The 24,981-nt window shown below is 40.7% G+C and overlaps 1 protein-coding gene across 5 annotated transcripts in view; it reads left to right on the top strand.

Moving 5' to 3' along the window:
- Usp40 (ubiquitin specific peptidase 40) overlaps nucleotides 1-24,981 on the top strand; it is an 85,699-nt gene that overhangs the window by 56,198 nt on the left and 4,520 nt on the right. For 3 of the 5 annotated variants that reach the window (XR_003378179.1, XM_026786255.1, XM_005361725.3), the window contains exons 17-30: nucleotides 771-894; nucleotides 2,508-2,565; nucleotides 8,413-8,466; nucleotides 9,470-9,558; nucleotides 10,345-10,431; nucleotides 12,281-12,317; nucleotides 14,872-14,936; nucleotides 16,778-16,852; nucleotides 18,222-18,345; nucleotides 19,945-20,039; nucleotides 21,705-21,823; nucleotides 22,478-22,543; nucleotides 23,786-23,996; nucleotides 24,123-24,218. Coding sequence is in view for 3 of the 5 variants with exons in the window: in XM_026786255.1 (XP_026642056.1) it covers nucleotides 771-894; nucleotides 2,508-2,565; nucleotides 8,413-8,466; nucleotides 9,470-9,558; nucleotides 10,345-10,431; nucleotides 12,281-12,317; nucleotides 14,872-14,936; nucleotides 16,778-16,852; nucleotides 18,222-18,345; nucleotides 19,945-20,039; nucleotides 21,705-21,823; nucleotides 22,478-22,543; nucleotides 23,786-23,996; nucleotides 24,123-24,218 (1,300 nt within the window). In the remaining 2 variants the exon portion in view is untranslated. Of the gene's footprint in view, nucleotides 1-770; nucleotides 895-2,507; nucleotides 2,566-8,412; nucleotides 8,467-9,469; nucleotides 9,559-10,344; nucleotides 10,432-12,280; nucleotides 12,318-14,871; nucleotides 14,937-16,777; nucleotides 16,853-18,221; nucleotides 18,346-19,944; nucleotides 20,040-20,138; nucleotides 20,259-21,704; nucleotides 21,824-22,477; nucleotides 22,544-23,785; nucleotides 23,997-24,122; nucleotides 24,219-24,981 lie in introns of those variants that run through there. The other 2 variants (XR_003378180.1, XM_026786256.1) reach the window with 2 other exon arrangements.

Consider the following 24,981-nt stretch of genomic DNA (forward strand, 5'->3'; position numbering starts at 1 on the left):
ATAAATAAATAAATAAATATTTTTTTAAAAAAAAGAAAATTCACTGGGCAGTAGTGGTGCATGCCTTTAACCGCAGCACTTGGGCAGCAGAGGCAGGCTGAGATCTCCGAGTTTGAAGCCAGCCTGGTCTACAGATTGAGTTCCAGGATAGCCAGGGCTACACAGAGAAACCCTGTCTCAAAACAAAACAACTCTTCAATGAAATACAGACATATGATGTATATGACTATATATATGTGTCACTTTTTTTGCTCTGTAGGTCTACATATATATACAGCTGCTCTACTATTAAATTAAATCCAGATCTCAATGGGTACGCTTTTAATAATCTTCTAAAACTACCTTAGTGCTTCCTTGTAGGCAGACAACAGTTGACCGTTCTTTTATACAAGTGTCCCTTGAAGCCAGGAGTTAGTAGTACATGTCTGTCATTCCAGCACTTTAGATTGTAGGCCAGTCTTGACTACATGGTGAGTAGAAGGCCAGCCTAGACTGCGTAAGACCTTATCTCAAAAAAAATAACAATAATTAGCCTTGAAGACAAGCACAGATCATTTAACTTGGGATTAGAGACATGAGAACCAGTTTTTGTAGATTACCGCCTGATATTACACTAAAATGGTAGCTGATACTATGGCAGCAAGTCAGTAGAATGTGGTCCTTTTTCTTTAGTCATTTTAAGAGAAACATGCTAGTTTAGAAAAGTGATGCCCAGGGAAAGTGTTTTGGAAGGACTCACTTTTTCAATGTCCTTCTTCTTTTACTTACAGTTTGTTGCCCAGACAAGGGAGATGGACCTCCAGTGTGGATGAGCTCAACTGGCTCCAAGTGAAAAATTTCTGCCAGTTAGAATCTGAAGAGGAGCAGGTTCAGATAGCCGTGACCACACACACAGTGAGTAGATGGCCATTAGCCTGGCTGGCGGGGTCTGGCAATAGCTGTGTCAATAGACATCTTTAAGTCTTACTGCCTTTATTACTGCGTATTTACTCATATCAGCCAGTGGCCTGTTTCAGAATAGTATGTGCTCTTTTAAACTCCTAAGCCTAGAAGTCTACAGCTAGAATGTGGGGCTCGCCTTGGTGGCTCTTGGAATCCTCTTGATTTGATAAACACAAAGCGCTGTTGTCAAGGACTTTCTTTGCATTGTTTAAAGCACATATGTGTATGTGTAAATGCATATTTGTTATTTTTGGCTTTTGTGTTGCCAAGTTTTCATTTTTATCCTAAGTTACTCTATATATACACATTGTCTTACCTAAAACCAACTGCCCTTAGAAGGTATTCCTCCCGCTTCATTTGAAGACTATACTTCTAATTTTCTTAAAAATAATCTCAGGTTATTTATTTATTTACTTTTTTATTTATTTTTTTAACTTATTTTTTTATTTTGGTTTTTTGAGACAGGGTTTCTCTATGTAGTCCTAGCTGTCCTGGAACTTCCTATATAGACCAGGCTGGTCTCAGACTCACAGAGATCTACCTGTCTCTGTCTCATGAGTGTTGATATTAAGGGCATGTGCCACCATACCTGGGTAGGAAGCATATTTTTATATTGTTAACTAGAATATTAATGATTTTTTTCTATAGCAAAGTAAAAGAAACTAAGTTATTTTCTTTTATATCATTTTATAATCTCTTTAAAGTTTTTTCCTTTACATGCTTATTTGTAGGTACAGGCATGCATGTGGAGGTCAGAGAACAACCTGGAAGTTGGCTCTCTCTCTATTATGCAGCTTCCAAGGATCAAACTCAGGTCATTAGGCTTGACAGCAGATACTATCCCCCTGGAGCCTTCTTGCTAATCCTTGACATTATAATTTCTAAAGGAGCATTTTGCTTATTGATATTCTTAGAAGAACAATGCAGGATCAGTGCACACTAGTATCTGATCCTAAGTGGAAAGTCTTGGTGATATCCTTTGTCACTTGAGTCTCTGCTGCTTGGCACCATGTGGGTTCTGGTGGAGAGTCAGGTATATGTTTTCTGACATCACTTTTACCTCTTAAGTTTTACCAGCATTCGATGCCCTAGGGGATATTGGCCTAAAGTGGGCTAAAAAGAAAAAAGAATCTAAAAGTAATTTAAGTACAAGCCATAGTCATTTTGGATTGCTGCTAATACATTTTTACACTGTGTTCTGGGGGCCCAGATCTGTGGTCCCCATTGTGAGGAATGGGCCTGTCCACTATTTTTATTTCTTGGCTTTTACAGGTAAGTGGTTGTCTGTTTATTGCTTTCCGGTGAGACCTGTTCCTTTCATTTCCCATGGTATCCTTTTGTTAACATCAGTTTGATGAAAACCTAACAGTTAGGATCTGTTCTGAGCTTTTGCTTTCAATCTTACAGAACAATGTCAGGGTTGGCTAAAAAAAGGTAGACAAAACAAATGTCAGATAATATTGCAAATGATCTCTGCATATACACACTGATAATCTTCATTTTCATCATTTTTATCTCCATCCATTCAACCTATGCACAGTCATTAATTTATTTCTCTATTTTAGGTGGTGTTTGATATTCGAATTAAAGCCATTAAGGAATTAAAATTAATGAAGGAACTAGGTAATCATTTCTGTTTGCTTTTTAGCTTAATTTAATTTTTTATTGAAAAATATTGAAGAGTACAAAAAATAATGAAATCTCTCATACCTACCACCCAAAATGGACAAATGTTAATATTTTTTCATGTGTTTGTTTTTAATTGAAACATAAAAAACTTCCTGTGTCCTTCTCCCTTCCTCCCCCTTCCTTATACCTTTCTCCCATCTGACTCAAATGTATTCATAATGTTCTATATATTATACACTTAGATCTACTTTTATGTTTATATAAATTTTATAGTGGGAAGTCTACAAATTCACTGCTCATTTAGAGTTCAATTTTAATGGCTTCATTGAGATATAATTTAGATAGCATAAAATCCATTCATCTTGAGTATGTAATTCAGTGACAGTCAGAAGTATATGAATGTAGAAGATCACAGTGCAGTTTTGGAACATCACTCCAGAAACATCCACAGGCTTTTTGTGTCTGTCAGTTCACTTTGTGGATATTTCATATAAATGGAGCCACATGGTTCATAGACTTTTGTGTCTTACTTCTTGTTTAGCACACTAGTCTTTGAAGTTAGCACACTAGTCTTTGAAGTCTGTCCATTATTTAGAATATTCCAACAGTTTGTCCCCTGTTGTACTGACTGCCACTCTTCAGTTGTAAGGATGGCCACATTTCATTAGCCTTTTGGAGTAATGCTGTTGTACACACTTGGACACTCGTTTTCATGAAGACATTTGCTTTCAAAGTTCCTGGATAGATTTACAACATTATAATACTGAGAGTCATCTGGCAAATTTATGTTTAGTTTTATTAGAAACTGCCATACAGTCTCTGAAACATTTATCATTAGTAAATTAGTATTACTAATTTTCAAAGCAGTAGTGTGTCAGGGTTACAGTTTCTCAAAGTCTTTGCTAATGTTTGTGATTGTCCCTTTTCATTATCCATTTACTAAGTATAAATGGGTATCTCATTAAATGCAAGAATTCAAAATTAATATGTAGGAATCCATTGAACTTTTATTTGTCAGCAGCAGAAACAAAATGGATATCACAATCAAGAAAACTTTATTTATTTTTAATTGATTTTTATTGAGCTCTATGTTTTTCTCTGCTTCTCCCATTCCCTTCAACTCTCTCCCAAGGTCCCTATGCTCCCAGTTTACTCAGGAAATCTTGTCTTTTTCTATTTCCCATGTAGATTAGATCTGTGTATGTCTCTCTTAGAGTCCTCATTGTTGTCTAGGTTCTCTGGGGTTGTCATTTATGGGCTGATTTTCTTTGCTTTATGTTTAAAAAGCACTAATGAGTGAGTACATGTGATAATTGTCTTTCTGGGTCTGGGTTACCTCACTCAAAATGATGGAAAACTGTATTTATTTGGGTTTTGTTTTGTTTTGAATAGGGTCTCCCTATATAACTCAGGATGGCCTGGAACTCAAAATCTCCTGTGTAGCCAGCCCCCTAAGTGTTAGAATTACAAGTGCTTGCCCTGATGTGCTTACCAAAAAACAATAATAATAGCATAAAATATCAAAAATATATTTGGAAAAATATATGCAGAATCTCTATATTGTGGGAACTAGAAAACATGTGGAAAGGAACTAAAGAACAACACATGAGTAAATGGAGCAGGCTGCCATGCTCACAAATCAAAAGACACCATATCGTTAGGAGCTTATCTCCCTAGAGTCAGTGTGTTCCCACTCAGTATCATTAGCAGTTTTAGTTTTTAGAAGGTATTTTCACGAAAATATAAAGAATTGAAAGTAACCAGGTGTGTTGGCGTTCAAAAGAGTTCCACAGTAGCCCAGAAATGGACTATAACAAAGGTTTATATATCTGGGGATAAACTCACAGAAAGAGTAGCAATCTGCAGTCCTCTGCATGTGCTGGGAACTGGAACCAAACGCAGCAGCCAAGAGACCCACACATGCTTTTCGTCTGTATTTATAGTTCATGAGACCACGCCCAAAGTGGGCAGATATCTTAAAGGCTATTGGCTGAAGGAGTTCCCACAGCACAGGCGTGATTAGTCTCAGCACTTGGGAGACAGAGGCTGATGGATCTCTGTGAGTGCATGGTCAGCCTGGCCTAAATATAACAAGTTCTAAACCAGTCAGGGCTTCATGATGAGACATTGTCTGGAAAACTGCAACAACAACAAAAGCCCTAAAGTAGCCATAACAGCGTTGAGGAAGTGCTATAGTGTATGGCCTCAAGACTTACTCTTCATCATGTCTGTTGGTATCTGGAAAGATGCATAGAACATATTGATGTGTGTAACCCACTTTTATGTACAATGGACAAAGAATAGTTTTTGTGCCTTTAAGGCTGAGTTTCGAGAAGAAACCAGTGTACTATACACAAATTATGAATCATTTGGCTTCTATATGAGCAAAAAGAACTTCTTTTTTACCCTCCATCTTATAAAATATTAACCTGAAATCAATATAGAATCAAATGATAAAACTAAAAAGAATAAAATTTCTTGGAGAAAACATGCAAGAAAATCTTGGTGACTTTACTATATGGAAAGGATTTTTTTTTTAAGCACACTCAAACCATAAGGAAAAAAAATACAGAAAAAAATGTAAATTATCCAAAGTAGCCATGACAAGTTCTCTTCAAAGGACATTTGAAAAAGCAAGCTATGAACTAGGAGAAAAACTTATAAAACATGTTTAGACTTGATACAGAGTTTACAGAAAGTACTTGTAACCCAATCAGAAGACATCCCAGCCCAATTTGGGGAGACCTGCCTGTGAGGGAAGGATATTGTCAGTAGCCACTAGAGGGAAGTCATGGCACCTGTACATAGGTAAACATCCAATCCCAGTGAAACTAATGGTGGAGTTCCTGTGTGCAGGGATATAAAGCATATATATATATATATGGATATTCTCTTTGGAAAACTTAAGATTTGTTTTTTGGTTGGTTGGTTTTGTTTGCTTGTTTTTTATAAATGCAAACATTTACTTACCAATTCTATTTCTAGATATTCCCTGGAGAAAAGGTAAAACATAGAACCTTATAAAAACATAAATGAGAGTGTTGGTGGCACCCGCCTTTAATCCCAGAACTCTGGAGGCAGAGGTAGGAGCAGGGACAGGGAGATCTCTAAGTTTGAGGCTAGCCTGGTCTACAGAGTGAGTTCCAAAACAGCCAGGGGCTGCACAGAGAAACTCTAACTTAAAAAAAAAAAAAGGCAATATCATAACCCTAAACTAGAAACAGTCCACATCTGTGAGTAAGCAAACTACTGCAGCTAGTCAGGGACACTTGTTGTCTGCAGAACACCACTCACCGCACACAGCCTGAAAGGAGATCTACACAAGCAAGTATGAACTATGTTTCTACACAGGCGGTGTTTTAGAAACCCAGAGTTTAAGCTACAGTCACAGAAGCAGATATGGGGGCTGACTGCAGAGTAGCATGGGGGAATTTGAGGATAACACAGCTGGGTGTGAGTGCGTATATGTTTATCAAGCTCTTTGGGTTGTGCTTCTAGACTAGATATATGTTAGTGTAAGTAAAAATACATCATAAGATTTATCAAAGGCATATGGTTTATTAAAGAATACTGGCTCAATACTGTGCTCAGTAACTGACTTCTTCACCTTGACACATTTTCTCCCTCCAGTTCATGTCTCCTGCAGCGAGGGATCCTCTCTACTTTATGAACTAGACCCTGCTCTCTGTCAAAGCTCCTCTGCTTTTCCCTACCCTAAAGCTATCTCTGTGGCACTTACAGTCAGGGCCTGCCTACCTGTGACCCCATTTGTCATTACTCTGTTTATTCACAGCAAACTGTGCAGACTGCTTTGTGAGTCCCTTGCACAATCTCTCGTCTACCTGGAGACTCCAACTCTGATCTCTGAACTTTCTTGCCTTTTCACTCTTACCTTCTAACTTGAGCTGTTCATTCGCTCTTAGCTTAAACATTTTCTTCTCTTTCTGATCTTGCAGCCTCAGTCTTTTGCTTCACCCATAGCACCCTGTACTCTGCAAACTGCCTTTTATTTGTGCCATTACCGTCCACCTCTCCCATTAGATGAGGCTCTGTGAGGGCAGAGTCCATGGTGTTGGGCTTACCTCTGTATCATAGCTTCTAGCCTAGTGCCCTGGCACAAAATACATAGAAAATACTTGAGTGAAAACGAAAGCTGGTTTTCTTTGTTTGTAACTGAGATGAGGGCTTGTCTTGCTATGTTGCCCTGCTTCAACCTTGTATTTCTGGGCTTAAGCAACCCTCCTGCAGTAGGCCAAGTTGCTAGCCTGCAGTATCATACCCAGCCAGGACTGAAACAAATGATTTTGAAAATATAGTATTTAAAACCTACTTTTTAAATTAGGAAAGTACTTTTATCTACTTCTTTATCAAGAAATTTGTACTTAGCCGGGCGGTGGTGGCACACACCTTTAATCCCAGCACTCGGGAGGCAGAGGCAGGCGGATCTCTGTGAGTTCGAGACCAGCCTGGTCTACAGAGCTAGTTCCAGGACAGGCTCCAAAACCACAGAGAAACCCTGTCTCGAAAAACCAAAAAACAAAACAAAAAAAAAAAAATTGTACTTAAAATGTATTCCAGCTTCATAACAGCATAGTATACAAGATAGAAATCGGGAGTCTCAGGAAGAAAATGTGTTTTCACTCTAAGAAAGTTAGACCAGGGTGATTGGCTAGTGCATGTCTTATTCGTTTCTGCACACACACAGTAAAGTGTGTAGTTCCGTTACCTCTTCTCCCAGCTATTAGCTTATCTGACATCATATAAGAATTGATCATGAAAGAAAGCTCCCCAAGAAACTGAAGTCACCATATAGAAGCAGCTGCTGTCCACAGGAATAGTGACATAGCTGTCACTAAAGGCTCCAGACATGCAGCAATGGAACTTGTGAAAGTAAACTTAGTGACCTATGTGAGGATGGTAGTTGTGACAAAAAGTGCAAAAATAGCCAAGAGGAAATGATGTTGGAGAAAGACTTCACATTGAAAGAGCTCTCAGAGCTATTTCCTGACATTAAACATAGAAATAATCCTAGGAGCTGAGCTCAACTCTGAAGTCCGAGCATTTGCCAAGGAGGAGGAAAACTGCTCCTGCCCCACCACCAGCTGCCCCAAGGGGACAGCAGCTCTTGCCCACATTCTGGGCCTGTTTTCCGGGTTTTATTTTGGAGCCAAGGTCTGGCTCTGTAGCCCTGGCGGGCCTGGAATTCACTATCTAGAGTAGGCTGGCTTCAGGTTTTCAGCAGTTGTCCCTCCTGCCTCTTTCTCCCAAATTCTTATAGTAGGGTGTGTACCACCACACCCTGCTTTAGATCAGTGCATTCTGCAGGGCAGAAATGCTTAGCTGTTTCTAGTGTTATAAATGTATATTCGTCATTTCACTTTGTTTCTTTTCCTAATATATATATTAGAATTAAAAACCTTAGAATTTTTAATGTTGGGGGGAAAACATGCTAAAGTCATTGGCTAGTTGTAATTTTCTCACTGAACCATTTATTTAGTATTTATATAGTCCTGTATGACTGCAAAGGCTAACCACATATGAGGCTTTTTTTTGGGGGGGGGGGGTTGGAGGGTTGGAGAGATCTGTTTTGTTTTGTTTTGTTTTGTTTTGAGACAGCATCTCGTTGTGTAACCAAAGCTGGCCTTGAATTCATGACCCTTCTTCCTTGACCTCCTGAGTGAACACTGAGATTACAGGCATATTATAAAGCCACTATATTCATCCAAAGTTTTGCTTTTTGAGGACCGGGGGTTAGCCTATTGTACTTCTTGTAATTAATGTGGTAAAACATTGCTTTAGAGCTCTTTGTTTAGTAGTTAACCACCTTTTTTTCATTCGCAGTTGAGAACAGCTGTTTGAGGCCCATTGATAGAAACGGGAAGCTTCTTTGTCCAGGTAAATCTTGGCAGCTTTCAAAGACCAGCAAGTTGTCATGCAGAACACGTGTGACAGTAAACAATGGTGTCGATACCTCACATTCCTAAGTTATCTTTGGGAAACCGACTTATGGACCTATTCCCATCCAGATATCATATCCATTACAGAAAGCCTTACACCGTTTCTGTTTTCCTAAGTAAAAACTCTTTCAGATGTCCCAGTCCTTGGTGTAGTCACAGTATAATCTAAGGATCTTCATTACTTGACGTCTTAATCTTTGCTCGTTTATTCCATTGTGATACCAGTTTTGACTAGAGTCTTTGCTTCTCACTTTTCTGACCCGTCTTGTCGTCAGACCTGATTCAGTCTTAGACCAATCTAATGACTGGTGGTGCTCAATTGTCACAGCTTTAAATGCGGATGAAGCCAGTCCATTGTGCAGATTTTTTAATGCCTATAAACAAGTCTTTGGCCAAGTTATGTTAAGTATGAATCATGTTTCTTAATATTGTGATCCAAGATAATAAGAGTGCTATAGAAATGTGGAAATTAGACATAACTACTGTACATGTGATACTTTCACATGAAGCACAACTCACCTTTTTCTCCCAATATTCTATTCTTTAGAGTGTGTATAAAAATCTAATAATGGGGGCTGGAGAGATGGCTCAGTGGTTGAGAGCATTGCCTGCTCTTCCAAAGGTCCTGAGTTCAATTCACGGCAACCACATGGTGGCTCACAACCATCTGTGATGATGTCTGGTGCCCTCTTCTGGCCTGCAGGCATGCACACAGACAGAGTATCATATACATAATAAATAAATAAATATTTTTTTAAAAAATCTAATAATGGTGTGGGGGTGCTGGATGGAACCAAGGGCCTTCCCCGGGATAAGTACAGACTCTTCTACTGAGCTACAGCCCAGCCTTGATCCTCTTGGCTTTTTAAAGAAAATAATGTCATTTTGCTAAGAGAGATAGGAATTCAAAATAGTCATTTGGTTATCAATTTTCCTCATAGTACCAGATGCTTGTACTTTGGAGGAAGCAGAAGTGAAAATGGGGAGTTCCTTGGGACTGTGTCTGGGAAAAGCACCGACTTCCTCTCAGGTACAGTAAATAAAGCTCAGCAAAGAGAGTCTGCCCTTGCTCGAAAGTTACATTTAATGCTCCAGGAATGCTGTTTTTCTGTAAAAAGTTACTTTAAATTTCCTTAAATTTTTATATTATTAGACTACATATATAATTTCCTTTTGAAACAAAAAATACTATTCCAAAGCATATTTCTGAGGTTCCTTTATAGTTGAGGGAGACTGTGTAAGGTTGAGTGGCCACCAGTTTGAACAAGTATATGTTATAAATACTGGGCTTAAGGGAGTTTTGCAGGAATGTGATAGTTGTGTACCAGCTACCCTCACCCTCATCCTCTTCAACATCCCACAAAGTGGACCCCTTGCCAGAAACTGCCTAGATAAGGAGTTATTATTACCATTGCTCCATTACTACCTGAATCAAGGCAGTGAACTTTGATCTTGTTCCCTGTGACTCCTGGATCCATCTTATGACTTTTCCAACCACTGCCCTTCAGTCTGCATTCCTTGGAATGCTAGCAGGCATGACAGTGACAAATGAGGTAGATTAAAATGGTGGGAACATTTGTTAGGAGTCCACTGCTCATGAGTAGCATTTATTTTTGCTTTCAGAACCTGCATGTTTTTACAGCGTTGTGTTAAACCCAGGACCTTAAGAATGCTAGGCAAGCACTGTTCTCCCACCACTGAGATTTTTATTAATGCTCCGTGGACATTTGGCTTTACTTTTTTGGAAATAAATAATAGACTTGTAGAATATTTCTATTCATGGGAAATTATTTTCTCACTTCTGTCTTGCTCATAGCTGTTTCTGTTTTTTGCTCTGGGGACTGACATTCATCCCGGAGCAGAGATGGAAGTCATAGTAGAAGAAACGCTCTCAGTGAAAGATGTGAGTAATGACTGTGGGCTTGGAGGTCACGGTACCCTGTGCCAGGTTCTGGAAGTCATGAGCTGAGGGCTTACACAGTATACTTCCGGGATTTGTTTGTACTCGTTAGAGGCAATTCAGAAGACTGGTGAACCAACTGGGACTTTTAAATAAGATTGTTACTGTCACTTTTTACTTTTCTGATTATTGATAATACTATAGAAATTTGAGCTATGCAGACAGGGTGGCACACACCTGCAATCCCAGCACTTAGAAGGTGGAAGAAGCATCTTCATCTACATAGGAGTTCAAGCCTGCGTGACAGAAAACCCTGTTTCAAAACAGCAAGAAATGGATTTAAAAGAAAAATACTAAAATCCTTTACTGTCTCCTATCCCACTACTATTAACATTTTGATACATTTTCTATTTAAAATACATTAAAAAATCACACAGCAGGTTGAGTGTTTTTATATGTTTATGTGTGTTGAAAAAAACAAATGAATAATTGTATTGGTTTCATTAAGAATAAAGATTTTCAGTAAGCCAACACTCCTATGTTTGAACTAGAAAAGTCTGAGCGGACTGCATCTGTTTTCTGTTAAAACATATATTTCTTGTTTCATTCCCTGTCACAGTTTACAATCCCTGAGCATCTTGGCCTCAGCAAGAAGCCCCAGCATTCAGGGGATAGCTGCTAGACTTAGCTACTTGGTTCTAGAAGGAAGAACCAAAACATTCTGGAGTAAGGGCTGGTTCTCGTGTAGGTCAGGAAGGTCTATGACAAGCTGCAGCATGTCTTCACAAAAGACAGTGGAACTACTGTAGAGCCTGAGGTTCGCTTGTCAGAGTGGGACAGTTGAACTTCAGGGAGAATAACTAAAGTTCTATGGAAGGAAACTTAACAAAAATTCAGAAAGGTGTTTGAAGAGGAAAAAAATTAAACAAGGCGTGCTCTAATCCAGACACTCAGGAGGCTGAAGCAGAAGTATTGCAAGTCTGAGGCAGCCTGAGCTACATAGTGAGGGCCAGGCTAGGCAGGGTTACACTGCAAGAACCTACTACCTATATAGATACATGGAGTCCACATGCTCACATAATGCAGACTCTACAAGAAAATAACTGGTTGCCTGGCCTGTAGTAGAATGCTAGGGACCAAAAAGATCAGACATCTGTTCCACTTTCCTTCTTAAACTGGAACCCGAGTCGCTGACAATGCAAAGCTGCATTTCGCTTCTCTTTCTCTTAGGTAATGTCACCCAAACTTTGATCTTTTGAATAAATTTGGTTTAGGAGTGTTTTTCCTTAGGAAGTTGGGTGTTATTAATTATGCTTTTGTTTTCTTTAATCTTCAACAAGTGTCTGATGTTTTACATTGTGCTGTGAGATCATGGCCTCTGTAGTTCTTTCCTGTGAGTTTGTGTGGAATTTCCTGGGTGTTAGTTCAGGCTGGTCTCTCTTTGTAGGATTCCTAAGTGGTTGTGTACCCAAAACTTGGTCATGTGTACCCTGTCTGTCCTTTTAAGAAGTCAGTGAATTCAATGTCTGGTTTAGTCTGCATTGCTGGTTTCTTGGTTTCTTAACCCTTAGTGGCTAGAATTACAAGTGCACACCACCTAATAGGCCTAGTATTGTGAACAGAACTCTAAAGTCCTGGTTGCAAGTGGCAGAAACTATTTCCCCATCTGGATTGGCCTTAACTCCTAGAGGAGAGCTAACTTGCAAATCACCGAAATTCTGTGTTTTTATCCAAGAACAACGAAGTATAGAATCAGACTTTGAGTCCTGGGCTCAGAATCCAGGTTTCTCCTCATACAATGTAAATCAGAAACAGAAAACTAACATTGAAGGTAATTATTCCTTTTTTACAGTGTTTAAAGATAATGCTGGAGAAGTCAGGTCAGCAAGGTAAGTGATTTCCCTGATAATATAATCTTATCCGCATACTCTAAAACAGTTGTCTAAAAGCTTCATGATGAATTATCAAGCTTCCTTCCTTCTGTGGGAGCTGTAAAAAAATATTTTACAGGACGGGCGGTGGTGGCGCACGCCTTTAATCCCAGCACTCGGGAGGCAGATGGATCTCTGTGAGTTCGAGACCAGCCTGGTCTACAGAGCTAGTTCCAGGACAGGCTCCAAAACCACAGAGAAACCCTGTCTCGAAAAACAAAAAAAAACAAAAAAAACAAAAAAAAATTTTACAGAGTGTGAGGAAAAAGTAATAGCTTAAATTTTGTTAGTACATAACTAATTCTCCTGGTTCTTATTCCCATACTAAAAGTAGTGGCAGATTAGTGCTAAGTGAAGATGATTAACATTAGGTTGAGCAAAGCTGAAGGAGAGAGAAAGCTAAGGTTTCTACCACCGGGACTGTCCAGGCAGGTCTTTTACTGATGTTTTTAAAAATCACAGTAATTCAAAATTTAATTGTACCGTGTTTATTTATTTCAATATTTTGTGTTACAAATTAGAAAATATAATACGAATGAAGAAAATAGTAAGTAGAAGAAAATTGAAAGTATCAGTAAGCTTGGCAGGTACCCTACTGCTCTTTGGAGTGCTCTCCTGGCCTCAGGCTTCTCTGTAGGCAGAAGTCCTGGCTGTCTTGGGAGGAAGTTAATCTACTCTCAATGCAAGGCATTCCTGCCCTGTATGGGCAGTTCTTTGTTTATCCTCAGCAGCAGTGCTACAGCATAAGGATCTCCACCTAGTCTCCAGTTTGGCATGAGGAAGCTTCAAAGAGGCTTCAAAAAGCTAGAAGATAATTCCCAGACATTCATTGGGGAGCATTTCTCTGTTTTGAGAACCCAGCTTCTTGTCATTGTGCAGTGCAGTGAAGAGATGGTGTTTGCTTATAACTCATTAGTGAATTTTTTTTTTCCCGAGACAGGGTTTTCCCATAAAGCCCTGGCTGTCCTGGAACTCAGAGCTCCACCTGCCTCTACCTCCCGAATGCTGGAATTAGAGGCGTGTGGCACCATTGCCAAGCTCATTAATGGTTTTTTTATAAGATATTTAGATTAATTTTTTAAATTAGTTTAAGGGCCCAGGGTGCCCCCCCATCTCTATATTCCCAGCATTTGAAGGCAGAAGCAGGAAGATCAAAACTTGTAAGCCCCTGGGCACCATGGCACACGCCTTTAACCCCAGTACTGGGAAGCATAGGCAGGTGGATCTCTGTGAGTTCCAGTCCAGCCAAGGGTATGTAGAGAGTCCCTGTCTCAAAAAGCAAACACAACTTCTAGGCAACATAGCAAAACCTTGTCTCAAAGCAAGACCTGATGATGCATCTCAGTGGTAGAGTTCTTCCCTAGTGCGTTCAAAGCCCTTGATTTGATCCCCTACCCTCCTGCCCCTCCCCACCCTAAAAAGAGGAAAGGAAGAAGGAAGTTAGTTGACAAATCTTAACTGTGGTTAAACCAGTGCTAATAGCTAACCAGGTTCTTACCAAAAAAAAAAAGGGGGGGGGGTATGTGGAGAGTCAAACATGGGCTCTTATTTACCTTCAAGTGACTATTCCTTTGCCTGTTCAATATATTTACTTATCAACATTACTATTATTTTATTTTTTAAAGATATATTTATTTATTATGCAGTGTTCTGCCTGCATATATGCCTGCAGGCCAGAAGGGGGTTGTGAGCCACCATGTGGGTGCTCAGAATTGAACTCAGGACCTCTGGGAGAGCAGCTAGTGCTCTTAATTGCTGAGCCATCTCTCTAGCCCCATTGCTATTCTTTTAATAACCAGGGTTTTTTACTTCCCCCATTCAATATTTTCCCCACAGAAAAGAAATAATTTTTTAAAAGGAAACTGTCATTTCACTAGTGTAACTAGTTACTGAAAAAGAGAACGCAGGTCAAAGTGTATTTAACATTTGTAAATACTCACATCCACTTCTTGAACATGCCTTTCAGGAAGTACTGTTTTCATTAGATTAACTGCTAAGTAGATGGGGATAACTTCCTGTACACCTTAGAAAATTCCCATGTGCAACAGCAAAATCAGAGTCAACTTCTCCAGGATTTCAGAAGAGATTCTATACTAAGGGAGGCACTGAAATGATGTAGCCTACATGTGTGCATTAAGTTGCAGGTACAAAGTAAACACTGTAGCTCAGCAACAAGCACTCTATACCAAGTGTTCTTTTTAGTTTATTTTGTGCCCAACCGTGCAGTGTGGGTGGACCCAGGAGCTTGCGCTTGGCAGCTAAGTATCACTCCTGGGCTACATTCCCAGGAAGTATGTAGTTTTGACTTACAAGTTCTTGCTGGGAGAAAAGCAAACTGAAGTTAAAGAAACAACTTACTATTTTTCATATTGTGGAAGACATAATTTTCAATACAAATGATCCTGTTACTGGATGAGGCCACTCTGCTGCCTGTTTTCTCTAGAAGGATATTCCTGCACACCCTTCTTAAAGCTTCTCTAGAATTCTACTCTTGGTGCTAATTCCCTCCTAGGAGAGATGTGGCACTTGCGGAAAATGGATTGGTGCTATGAAGCTGGGGAGCCTTTATGTGAAGAGGTAAGATTCTTTCTCTGCATTTTAAAAAATACTTTATTTCTATATTGCCTATGTGATGGGGGCTGGGACATGCCGTATGTACTAGAGCAGGCTGTAGAAGCCAAAGGACAACTTCTCTCACTCCATCTTCATGTGGGGTCTAAGTTTACCTGGCTTGAGCGGCAGCTCCTTTACCACACGGAGCTGTCCCAGCCCATCATTTTCTAATTTTGCTCTTAAAAATGGTTAGGTTTATTTCATATTTCATACACAATTCCCTTTTTTATTCTTTAGAATACAAAAAAAAGAGTCCATGAATGTATCTATGTTCACTTTTTTCCAACTGGTTTTGTGATAAATGACAAGTCTGGGCTAAGCAGAAGCATTTCTGACATGAGTGATAATTCCTCTGATGGACAGGAATGCCTAAAGAGTAGTTCGCAGAAAGCAGAGAGCTTCAGAGAGCAAATGGCATGTGGATGTAGGAAAGCCTTTGAAGACACTCAGAAATTCCATCTCCCAAAAATACTTTAATTTCATACTTTCTCTGTAAATAAATGCCCCTACCAGCCAGTTACATGGTCCAGCAGCAGGAAGGATTATGTCTACGTATTTGGAATCCAATTAGTCCATTTGTTGGTCTTAAATTGCATCAGACCTCCTCAACCACATTCTTATCTTAGCAGGTGGCCAAATGAAGCTCTGTGACATCTTAGATAGCTGTGGTCAGTGCTATCCCTCTGCGAGCCTTCCTTCTGTCTTGTGGTTGGCACAGTCCCTCTGCATGCCTTCCCACTGTCTAGGAATCAGCAGTAGTTTTACAGTAAAACATTTTTAAGCAAGCGTATTGGGGCTTCCACTGGGGCACCCTTTACCGGTTTGTAAAGTCCACTGAACCTGCTCTTGAGTCTTGGAGGAGTTGGACAACAGAAGAAGCAGGCCTCAGAAAATCCTGAGGTTTAAAATTAGGTAGTCTCTTCACTTTACTATTGTTTTTCCAGACAGTGTATTACTACCTACCCCAGTCTGGCCTCAAGCTGCCATGTTCCTGTCTTTGCCCCCCCCCCCCAAGTGCTGGGATTGCAGTCATTTACCATCATGCCTGGATATTTTCTTCATAATCAGTTCCCAAGTCTGTATCAAACAGTTTATCTCAAAGCAAATGCATTGCCTCAAAGCAGCCCCCTTCCAAGCTGTACGATCTCTTCTCCGTCCTTGTCTTCATACTGTCTCTCGTTTTCTCAGATTTAGTCCTGGCCTTCAAAGCCTGCTGGCCTTTTTACTCTCTCCTTGTCCCCTTTCACCACCAGACTGCCACTTGAAGCTTTTCTTTCCTCTTAACTAAATTACTTCAACAGTTTCCCTGGCCCAGCAGGTATTCCCTACCGCATCATACACAGTGAGCAAACCATCTTTGAGGCTCTGTTTCTGTCTCACACCTCAGGCAATGTCCACTCCTATACTTCACTCCAGCTGCTTGTCACTTGGTGCTGTCCACTCCTTCCCATCTCTCAGCTCTTAACCCAAATAGGCCACTGTTGTCAGCCCTGACTTTGCCTTTGTTCTTTTTTTTTTTCATAAAAAACTTCTTCCTCTTATTTCCTCTAGTTTTCCAAATCCAACTCTTTCCCACAATCACTTATAGTTCACTTTCCACAAATCATTCTCTTTCCTCAGATCTTTCTTGGTCCTTCTGGTTCATACCCACAGTTTATAGTCTGTTTTATCTCCCTTGTCCTCAGTGTCTGCTCCACTGTTTACCTCTGAGTAGGTGATAGAAGCATGACACTTTAAAAGATCCAGTGGTCTCTTTGTCCCTTTCAGAAGTTGTTAAGTGACAAAAAGAATTTCTATGTTCCCAGGATGCAACACTGAAGGAGCTCATGATATGTTCTGGGGATACTTTACTTCTAACTGAAGGAAAACTTCCTCCTCCGGTAAGATATTGTTTCTAAATAACATTTTGTAAGCAGTGATTACTGTTTTCTGATTACTATAATGATGGGGAAATGAGGAAATATAGGCAGTCAATAAAGACATAGACAACTTTGCCAAAATCTTACCAATCAGTCTGATTTCCTTCCTAATCTCTAAATAAAATGAAAATAGCTATGTGTAAAATAAAATGTCCAAATTCCAATATTCAGATAAATGACATTTATTTATTAGAAAATGCAGACAGCATAGAAAGCTGAGTCAGATGATAAATAAAGCTCGGAAGTGGAAAGCAGGAGTCACACCCATGTCTTTGCCCCATTTTCCTGTGTATTCTTCTAAGAAGAACGTACTGTGACCAAGCATTATGGTCCAGTGAGGGTGAACCAGGAGGACAGTGAGATCCTGTCTCAAAAGAAGAAGAAGAAGGAGAGGAGGGGAAAGGGGAGTTCAAGGCATGCATATTTATAAGCTATGAGTTAACGAGGGTGTGTCCTTTGCGCTGTCCAAGGAAGCAGCACATCTTTTCATTATTTTAAACTCATGCGCTTAACCATGTCTTGAGGATCACATATCAGACCTGCTTTTTTCTCTTTCATAATTTCATAGAGTCTGATTTATTTTGCACAGTGATCTTTAAAGTTAATGTTTGAATAGGTATATGATATAAAATTCCAAATACCTAAAATATTGGGCCAGGAAATATTGGAAGGTTTTCTCTTACCCACCCTCACCATCGCGGTCCTCCATGTAGGCATCCAATTTCTTCTGGAGACTCCAGAGGTTACATTTTGGTGCATGTACATTCAAGTATGTGTTGTATATGTCTACGGTATACATGTACATGCATGTGTATATTTTTTCATTTACACAAATGATTATATGTTATATACCATATTTTGTATGTAGCCCATGCCAACTTTGAATACATGGCAGTCTTTTGTTTCAGCTTCCCAAGCGGTGGGATTACAGGCATGAACCCTCTTGCCTGACTTTTACCTAGTTTTTTTTCATTTGAATTTCACTCTAAGTATGTGTTGTAGCAATCATATGAAGTTTCTCATTCTGTTAGTAACTACATGGTAGTCCACTGTGGAGGTACTTATATTGTGTGTGCTGGGGATAGAAGGGAGGCCCTTGCCTATGCTAGCTAGTCTCTCACTCTGCCACTGAACTACATCCCTAGACCTGTAATTTATTTAGCCAGTCTCTTCTCAGAAAACACTGAGAAATGCACATGTGAGGGCTGGAGATGGCTCAGCACCAGCATGTACTGAGTTCGGTCCCCAGTACAAAAGCAGGCAGCTCACAACTGCCTATAGCTCTCTAGAGGTAAGAGTGCAGACTCAATCTTAAAACACTGTTCTTCAGGGTTTCTTGAAGGTACCCATCTGGTGGTACCAGCCTGCAAGGCTGTCAGGACACTGCAAGAGTTGGGACCACTCCAATTGTGCCTCTTCTCAAGACAGCAGCTGGGGAGCTGCTCCCACCCAAGGTAAGAACAGTGCTGTAGAACCAACTGCGGGACTCACATCCAAAATGCCAGTACCTCAACAGTTAGAGCACCTGTTGCTCTTCCAAAGGACCTGAATTCAGTTCCCAACACCCACATGGTGGTTCACAACCATCTGTAACTCCTCTCCAGAGCATCTGATAGCCTTTTCTTCCCTCCTCAGACCTGCATGCACATGGTGCACAGACAGCTTGCAGGCAAAACACCCATACACATAAAATACACACACATATATGTATGTTACATGTGTGTACACATAAATAATGTATATATACTTTTAAATATATGTACTTGGGGGACATTAAGAACCACTAGTAAGCTGGTAGTGGTAGAATGCACTTCTCCTCCCACTTCTAATGAAACTGAAGCAGGAAGATTAAGAGCTCAAGGCCAGCCAAAAAACTTAACAAAACCCATTTAGGAAGAGAACTTCCTCATTTAATTATGTATAATCAACCTGCAGTTTCTTAGTATATGTTAGTAGGGTACTCCACAGTAATCGAAGAAATATGAAAAAATGAAATTTATGCCTTGGCAATGCTGAAGCATGGGCAGCCCATATGTGGCAATTCTATTGAACTTGTCCATATTGGGTTTTATGGTCTAAGTTGATAAGAACAACTGACCAGGTCTCTTCCTCCAAAGAAATATAATTAATAAAATAAAAATGAGTGTGGATATCCTGAACTTAAATTTTAGTTACTAGAGTTTACATGGTTTTCCATGAAAGAATATTTGACATGTTCCCCCATAATATCTTTTGTGTATTCACATGTTCCCCTATCTTATCGTGTGTGTGTGTGTGTGTGTGTGTGTGTGTGTGTGTGTTCTTGGGGCATATATGGAAGTTGTAGGACACCTTTGTGGAGTTGGTTCCCTCTTTCTACTTTTCATGGATTTAGGAACTTGACTCAGGTCACCAGTCTTTCACAGAAAAAGACTTTTATCTGTTGTGCCACTTCACTGGCCACCATGTTTATGGTTTTTTTGAGACAGGATCTTGCTGTGTATCCCTTACTGGCCCAGACAATAGATCAGAGTGACCCAGACATCAGTGATCTTTCTATGCCTGCCTCCAAATACCGCATTTGTGTGCTCACCACCCAGGCACTGCCTTTTGGTTTGCTGCACAGATCCTCTTGTTAAGATTTGCTCATTCCATGAATATTTACTGAGGTTTTACTGTATAGAGTCTGCCACATCAGACACTGGTAGACTAAAACCATGACTGCCTGCCTCCTCTTGAAAATCCTGCTCTTAAATATGGGGAAATACACAGAAAAATTAAAAGTTCAGTTAAGTGTTCTGAGAAAGAAAAAGAGCATAGCGTATCTGACCAGCAGTCTTCTGTGAGGCAGGGAGGGATGAGGGGAAGCAGCCACAGGGAGATAGCATAAAGTGTAAGCCATCACACTCCCTGGCTGCTGAATTGCTAACAGTAAAGTCATGAGCAGATACAAAGGGCTCGGGTCAGAGGTTCAGACAATGCTCTGGTGAGCCTGTTTTCAGTCTGAGAACATGGCAGAGAAACATGAAGTAAGGTTAGGTTCTTCCCAAACATTCATCTCTGTCCTTTCGAAGGTGCTCCTGTCCCCGAGCCTGCAGATGTTTCCCTCCTCTACTTGGGTGATGTGAAGATCTCAGAAGAGGCCACATTGGTGGAACTGAAGTCAAAGGTCAGGCCCCTTCCTGAAGCATTCTTTGGTGTTGATATGGCTTCTTCCCAGAAAATATTAATTAATATATTCTTCTATTTCCTCTTCCCCCAATTACAGTCTGTCCTGATATGGCATGTGTTATATGCCATGGTCAGGGGTAAGTATCAGCAGGCAGCCCATGTCCGACACTTCTGATATCTGTTGGTGCCATTGCCCTGATGGTTTCCACTCACCCAATTCTCACAGGCATGCTGTGCTTGTGTTTGGATCTGTCCTCAGGGGCCTGTGGCTTATGTTCATTTGGACTTTTTAGGAAACATGGCTTCTTGAATCATCTATAAAGCATTTCCTTTAGTTCTTCATTTATATTGTTTGTACATTGTGATCCACTTGTCATTAGTTCCAAGCTGTGTTGTATGGGTTTCCCTTGGTCAGCTGAGCACTGACTGTATTAGGATGGTAACCTGGACATTTGTTGTCTTGTATGTCACATTCTCACCATGCAGATGGGAAGGCTGGATGATGTTACAGCACACAGTGATGGGACAGCATCTTGTGCTGTTAGACTGCTTCCACTATTAAAGGGACAGACACAGTACCTAGTATGACCTGCAGTGGGCATCTTTTGTGTCCCCAGCAAATGAAATAACCCTCCTTGAGAAAGGCAGTGGCTCCATTCCCATGAAAACAAATGGGAAGACCTTTTTATTCCTGGTACTCAGTTGAAAGATAAAAGATGGCCAATTTTTGGCAAAAAAAAAAAAACAATGCTCAATGACTGCTTCATCCCCCAGGTAAAAGGTGCTTAAAGGTTCCCACCCTTTTGGAATTAGAGCACGCAGTTTGGGCCTTCCTGTTGAAGCCAAAGTCTTTTAAATATTTCAAAACCAAAAGTCCTGTCACCAAAGAGCAGATGTGTTTGCAGACTGTGTTCATGGAGATGAAAGCTGAAGAGGACTTGGCTTTACTCAAGCAGGCTCTACGTGTATGAGTTACACCCGTGTAGAACTGATTCTTAAGTGGCTTTATAAAAACATAATTAAGAAGTTTTTCATTTTGAATGTAATGGCACAAATCTTTAATTCCAGCACTTGGGAGGCAGAGGTGGGTGAATTTCAGTGAGTTCAAGGCCAGGACTACATAGAGAGACCTTTTCTCAAAACAACAAACAATAACAACAAAAAATTTCAGCCATGCTTGCTGGTACACACCTATAGTTACAGTACATAAGAAGCTAGGTGGGATTATCCAAACTTGGCTGCAAAGCAGGAGCCTGTCTCAAATTTTAAAAATATAGTTTTTTTTAATGTGGATTTAGAAATAGCTCATTTTTCTGGTCTGTTTCAGTGAAAGGAATATAAAAGTACCAGGATATACTTCATTTAAGACAGAGATATTTCTGTAATATTTTGGATTTTTTTAGACAGAATATGATATATCTATCTCAGACTGGCCTAGAATACAAACACGTAGCTAAGAATGACCTTAAACTCATCCTCCTGCCTCCGCCTCCCAAGTGCTGTGATTGTGGGCATGTCTTACCACACTAGACTCTTCTGTGGTTTCTGATAAACGTATTGACATTCCAACACTGAGGTGCTTGTACCTTAGAGTCATGTAGTGTTTCAGTCAGATGCTCTGGAATGCTTTTAAAGTCAGGCAAAATGTCTGTTTCTTTTTTAGGCCATGGCTTTGCCCTCTGTCTCAAAGCTTGCAGTCCAGTCCACAGCCCTGCTTAGGGTCTGGACAGTGGAGAACAAGCGCCCCAGCAGGCTCTTGCGCACTGGCTGGCGGCAGCTCAAGTGAGTCTCAGTGGATTCCTGGTCCTCCTGCTGTCCCTGTGGGGGCTAGAGAGCAAGAAGGGCCCATGAGTGAAGCTGTCCCATGAGTCAGATTTTCCCAGAAAACCCATCCCTAGGAACTTGTATTGGATAAGCTTCTTGTCCCAAGTTAACTCTGGGACAAAATCAGCCTCCATACTAAGATCAGACATAGAATTGTGCATTTTCTTTGTGCTCTAGAGACTACAAGATCTTAAAGGATTTCCGAGCGACTCAGGAATTAGAGCTCTTTGATATTCAGGGCTCACACATGTGACCAGCTGCTCTACCTCCAGAACCCTAGTGGGAATGTTTAGGGCATTTGACTTTAGTTTCCTTTAGCATGAGCAGCCCTAACATATTCTTTCATGTCCATCCAATTATCAACCAAAAAGCAACCTAACCACCTGTAGCCAGAGGAAGGTTTGTCATCTGACCATCTTCATAGAGCTGGGCCCCATGTATAGTGAGGAATGACCCAGGGCCTGAGAAACAGCCGCAGCAGTGTTCTAGGTGTTCTCCTTTTCTGAATGCAGCACTCAGAAGGCACCCCTTTGTTAAGGAAAAGGTTTAGAATTGGGTCTGGGGCTTGGAGAAAACCCAGTGACTACTCAGTTGCTCTGTTTCAATTCTCAGGGAGTACAGACTGGGCCGGAGAGCAGAACTCTGCTTAGAGCTTCTTCAAAAAGAGGAAGACCTGGGGTAAGGAAGCCCGTTGCACACCTTTCACAGGGTGGCAGTTTCCCTGAAAATGTAAGAGCCTGATGAGAAATGTGTGCTCCCACTGCTTCTACATAGTCCAGCAACTCCAGCTGTGACTGGTGTGACTGAAGCAGGAATACCACAGGATCAATGCCAGCCTAGGCAATGTAACAAGAACCTGCCTCAAAAAAGCCAAAAACAAACAAAACCTAGATTATGTTGTAGAGATCTGTGTGGCTTTCTGGTAGTAACAGCGGTGTTTTTTTCTGTCATACCCAAGGAGCTGCATATCTGAGACATTAAGAGCTGCACACCCATAGCCCTCCCCAGGGCATGTGATTTATAGTGGGTCCGGTCACTCTGCCCTGTTGACACACTGTGTGCTGAGTGATGTACTTGCTGGTGTCTGTCTCCTGGTCTATTATATAAGTGCTATGAGAGAGTGTTCATTTTTTCATTGCTGCAGCCCCAAGATCCGCAATAGTATCTATAGTAATTATACACAAAAGAAGTACCCCAAAATCATCTCTACTCAAAGCATTTTGTGCTTTTTGCACACGAGGAAATGTTTAGATGACCTTTATGATTATCAGTGAGTACTCTCTTCCTTTTCCCCATTTCAGTTCCATCCGGGCCTGACCCTTCCTTAACCCCAGTCTCTTTATAAGAGCACATTTGTAGAAAGGGAGATTAGGGACCAATTGGATGAATACTTTGAATCTAAGTCTTAAATGCTTAACTCTCCTTGAACGTGAAGTCATGATGGTTTCTAGTCCCATACGTAGCACTCATGAGTACTGATTTCACCCTCAAATCCACATTGAGTATTCATCACTTAGATGCTTCCTGAGTTGGCAAATGAAAACAGGGCATCTTGTTCATGACTTTTCCAGTGCTGTGATTACTACTAAGCTTTTTTCCAACAGGCTTATAAACTTCTATTTTATGAGCATAGGTGATTGTTCTGTATATTTTTTATGTTTCTCCAGAAGTTTCTTAGCAGACAGTCTGATTGGTTTGAACCCCTTTTATCCAGAGTAACCACACTCTGGATAATGCTTGTTGTAAACAATGTCTTTATAGCAGCAGCAGCCTTGTGCCACACAGCTATGTCTTCTATGTGCCCCTTGTCACGCTGCTGCAGGAACTCTAACAGACTTGGGTGGGGAGCCTTGCCCATCATGCTCTGGAGCATTCATCTTTTCTGTGCTTTTGCCTGGTGCCCACTTTGCTCTTCTTCAGCCCTCGGGATGTGCTGCTGAGGACACAGCTACACATTCCCGGTGAGAGGGCCTACACCCTGCCAATGGACCTGGTATGGGACACCACCCGAGGATGGACTGCTGGCTCCTTGAGGCAGAGAGTGGCTGATTTCTATTCTCTTCCTGTGGAGAAGATTGAAATTGCCAAATATTTTCCTGAAAAGTTTGAATGGCTTCCAATATCTAGCTGGGTGAGTTGGGCTTTCTCAGAGAAAGCAGAGCTGGTTGACCTGACAATAGAACAAAGTTTTTCACAGTGGCAGATAGTCCCATGAAAACTTCAAGTTGAATTTTATTGATATTTGATTTTCCAATAGAATCAGCAAGTTGCCAAAAGGAAAAAGAAGAAAAACCAAGATACTTTGCAAGGGGGACCATATTACTTGAAAGATGGAGACACTATTGGCATTAAGGTGAGTTAAAAGTGAATTTACCATTGGAAACACAAGGATCAAATGTTTTGTAGAGAAACTTATCAGGTAATCTCGTTTTACATAAATTGTTTCAGAGAATGAATAAGAGGGAAAGACAGAAATTCATTGTGTGAGAGAAAAAGAGCTTTGAGACCAGCACTGCCAAGGATTTAGGCCACCTGCTTATGATGACCCTTGTACTAGTTTCTTTGTCTGTCATTATGATACAATACCCTGACAGAAGCATCTTAAGGGAGAACGGGCTTATTGTAGCTCACAGTTCCAGAGTACAGCCTATAATGAATGGTGAAGTCATAGGATCTGGAGCATGAGAAACCTTGTCACATCACAACCGTAGTCGGGAACAGTGATGAGTACGTGCTTGCTGCTCACCTTGCTCCATTTTACACAGTGCAGGATCCTGTGTCCAGAGAGTGATGCCACTTGTAGTAGATGGGTCTTCCCACCATAGTTGAGGCAATCAAGATAGCCCCCACAGACATGCCCCTCCCCCAAGTGATTCTAGATCCTGGCAAGTTGACAGGTAATATAAACCATCACCCAATAAACATAAAAATCTAACTCTAAGTAAAACACTAGCAAAAAACCAGGCATGGTGCCTTAGACTTGGACTTGGGAGTTGGAGGCAGGAGGATTATAAGTTTTGGGCCAGTCTAGACTTTAAATTTATTTTATTCGTGTGTGTGTGTGTGTGTGTGTGTGTGTGCGCATGCGTGCGTGTAGCTATGCAGGCCTGTGCATG

The sequence above is a fragment of the Microtus ochrogaster genome, linkage group LG4 (genome assembly GCF_000317375.1).
Source record: "Microtus ochrogaster isolate Prairie Vole_2 linkage group LG4, MicOch1.0, whole genome shotgun sequence".
NCBI classification, from domain to species: Eukaryota; Metazoa; Chordata; class Mammalia; order Rodentia; family Cricetidae; genus Microtus; species Microtus ochrogaster.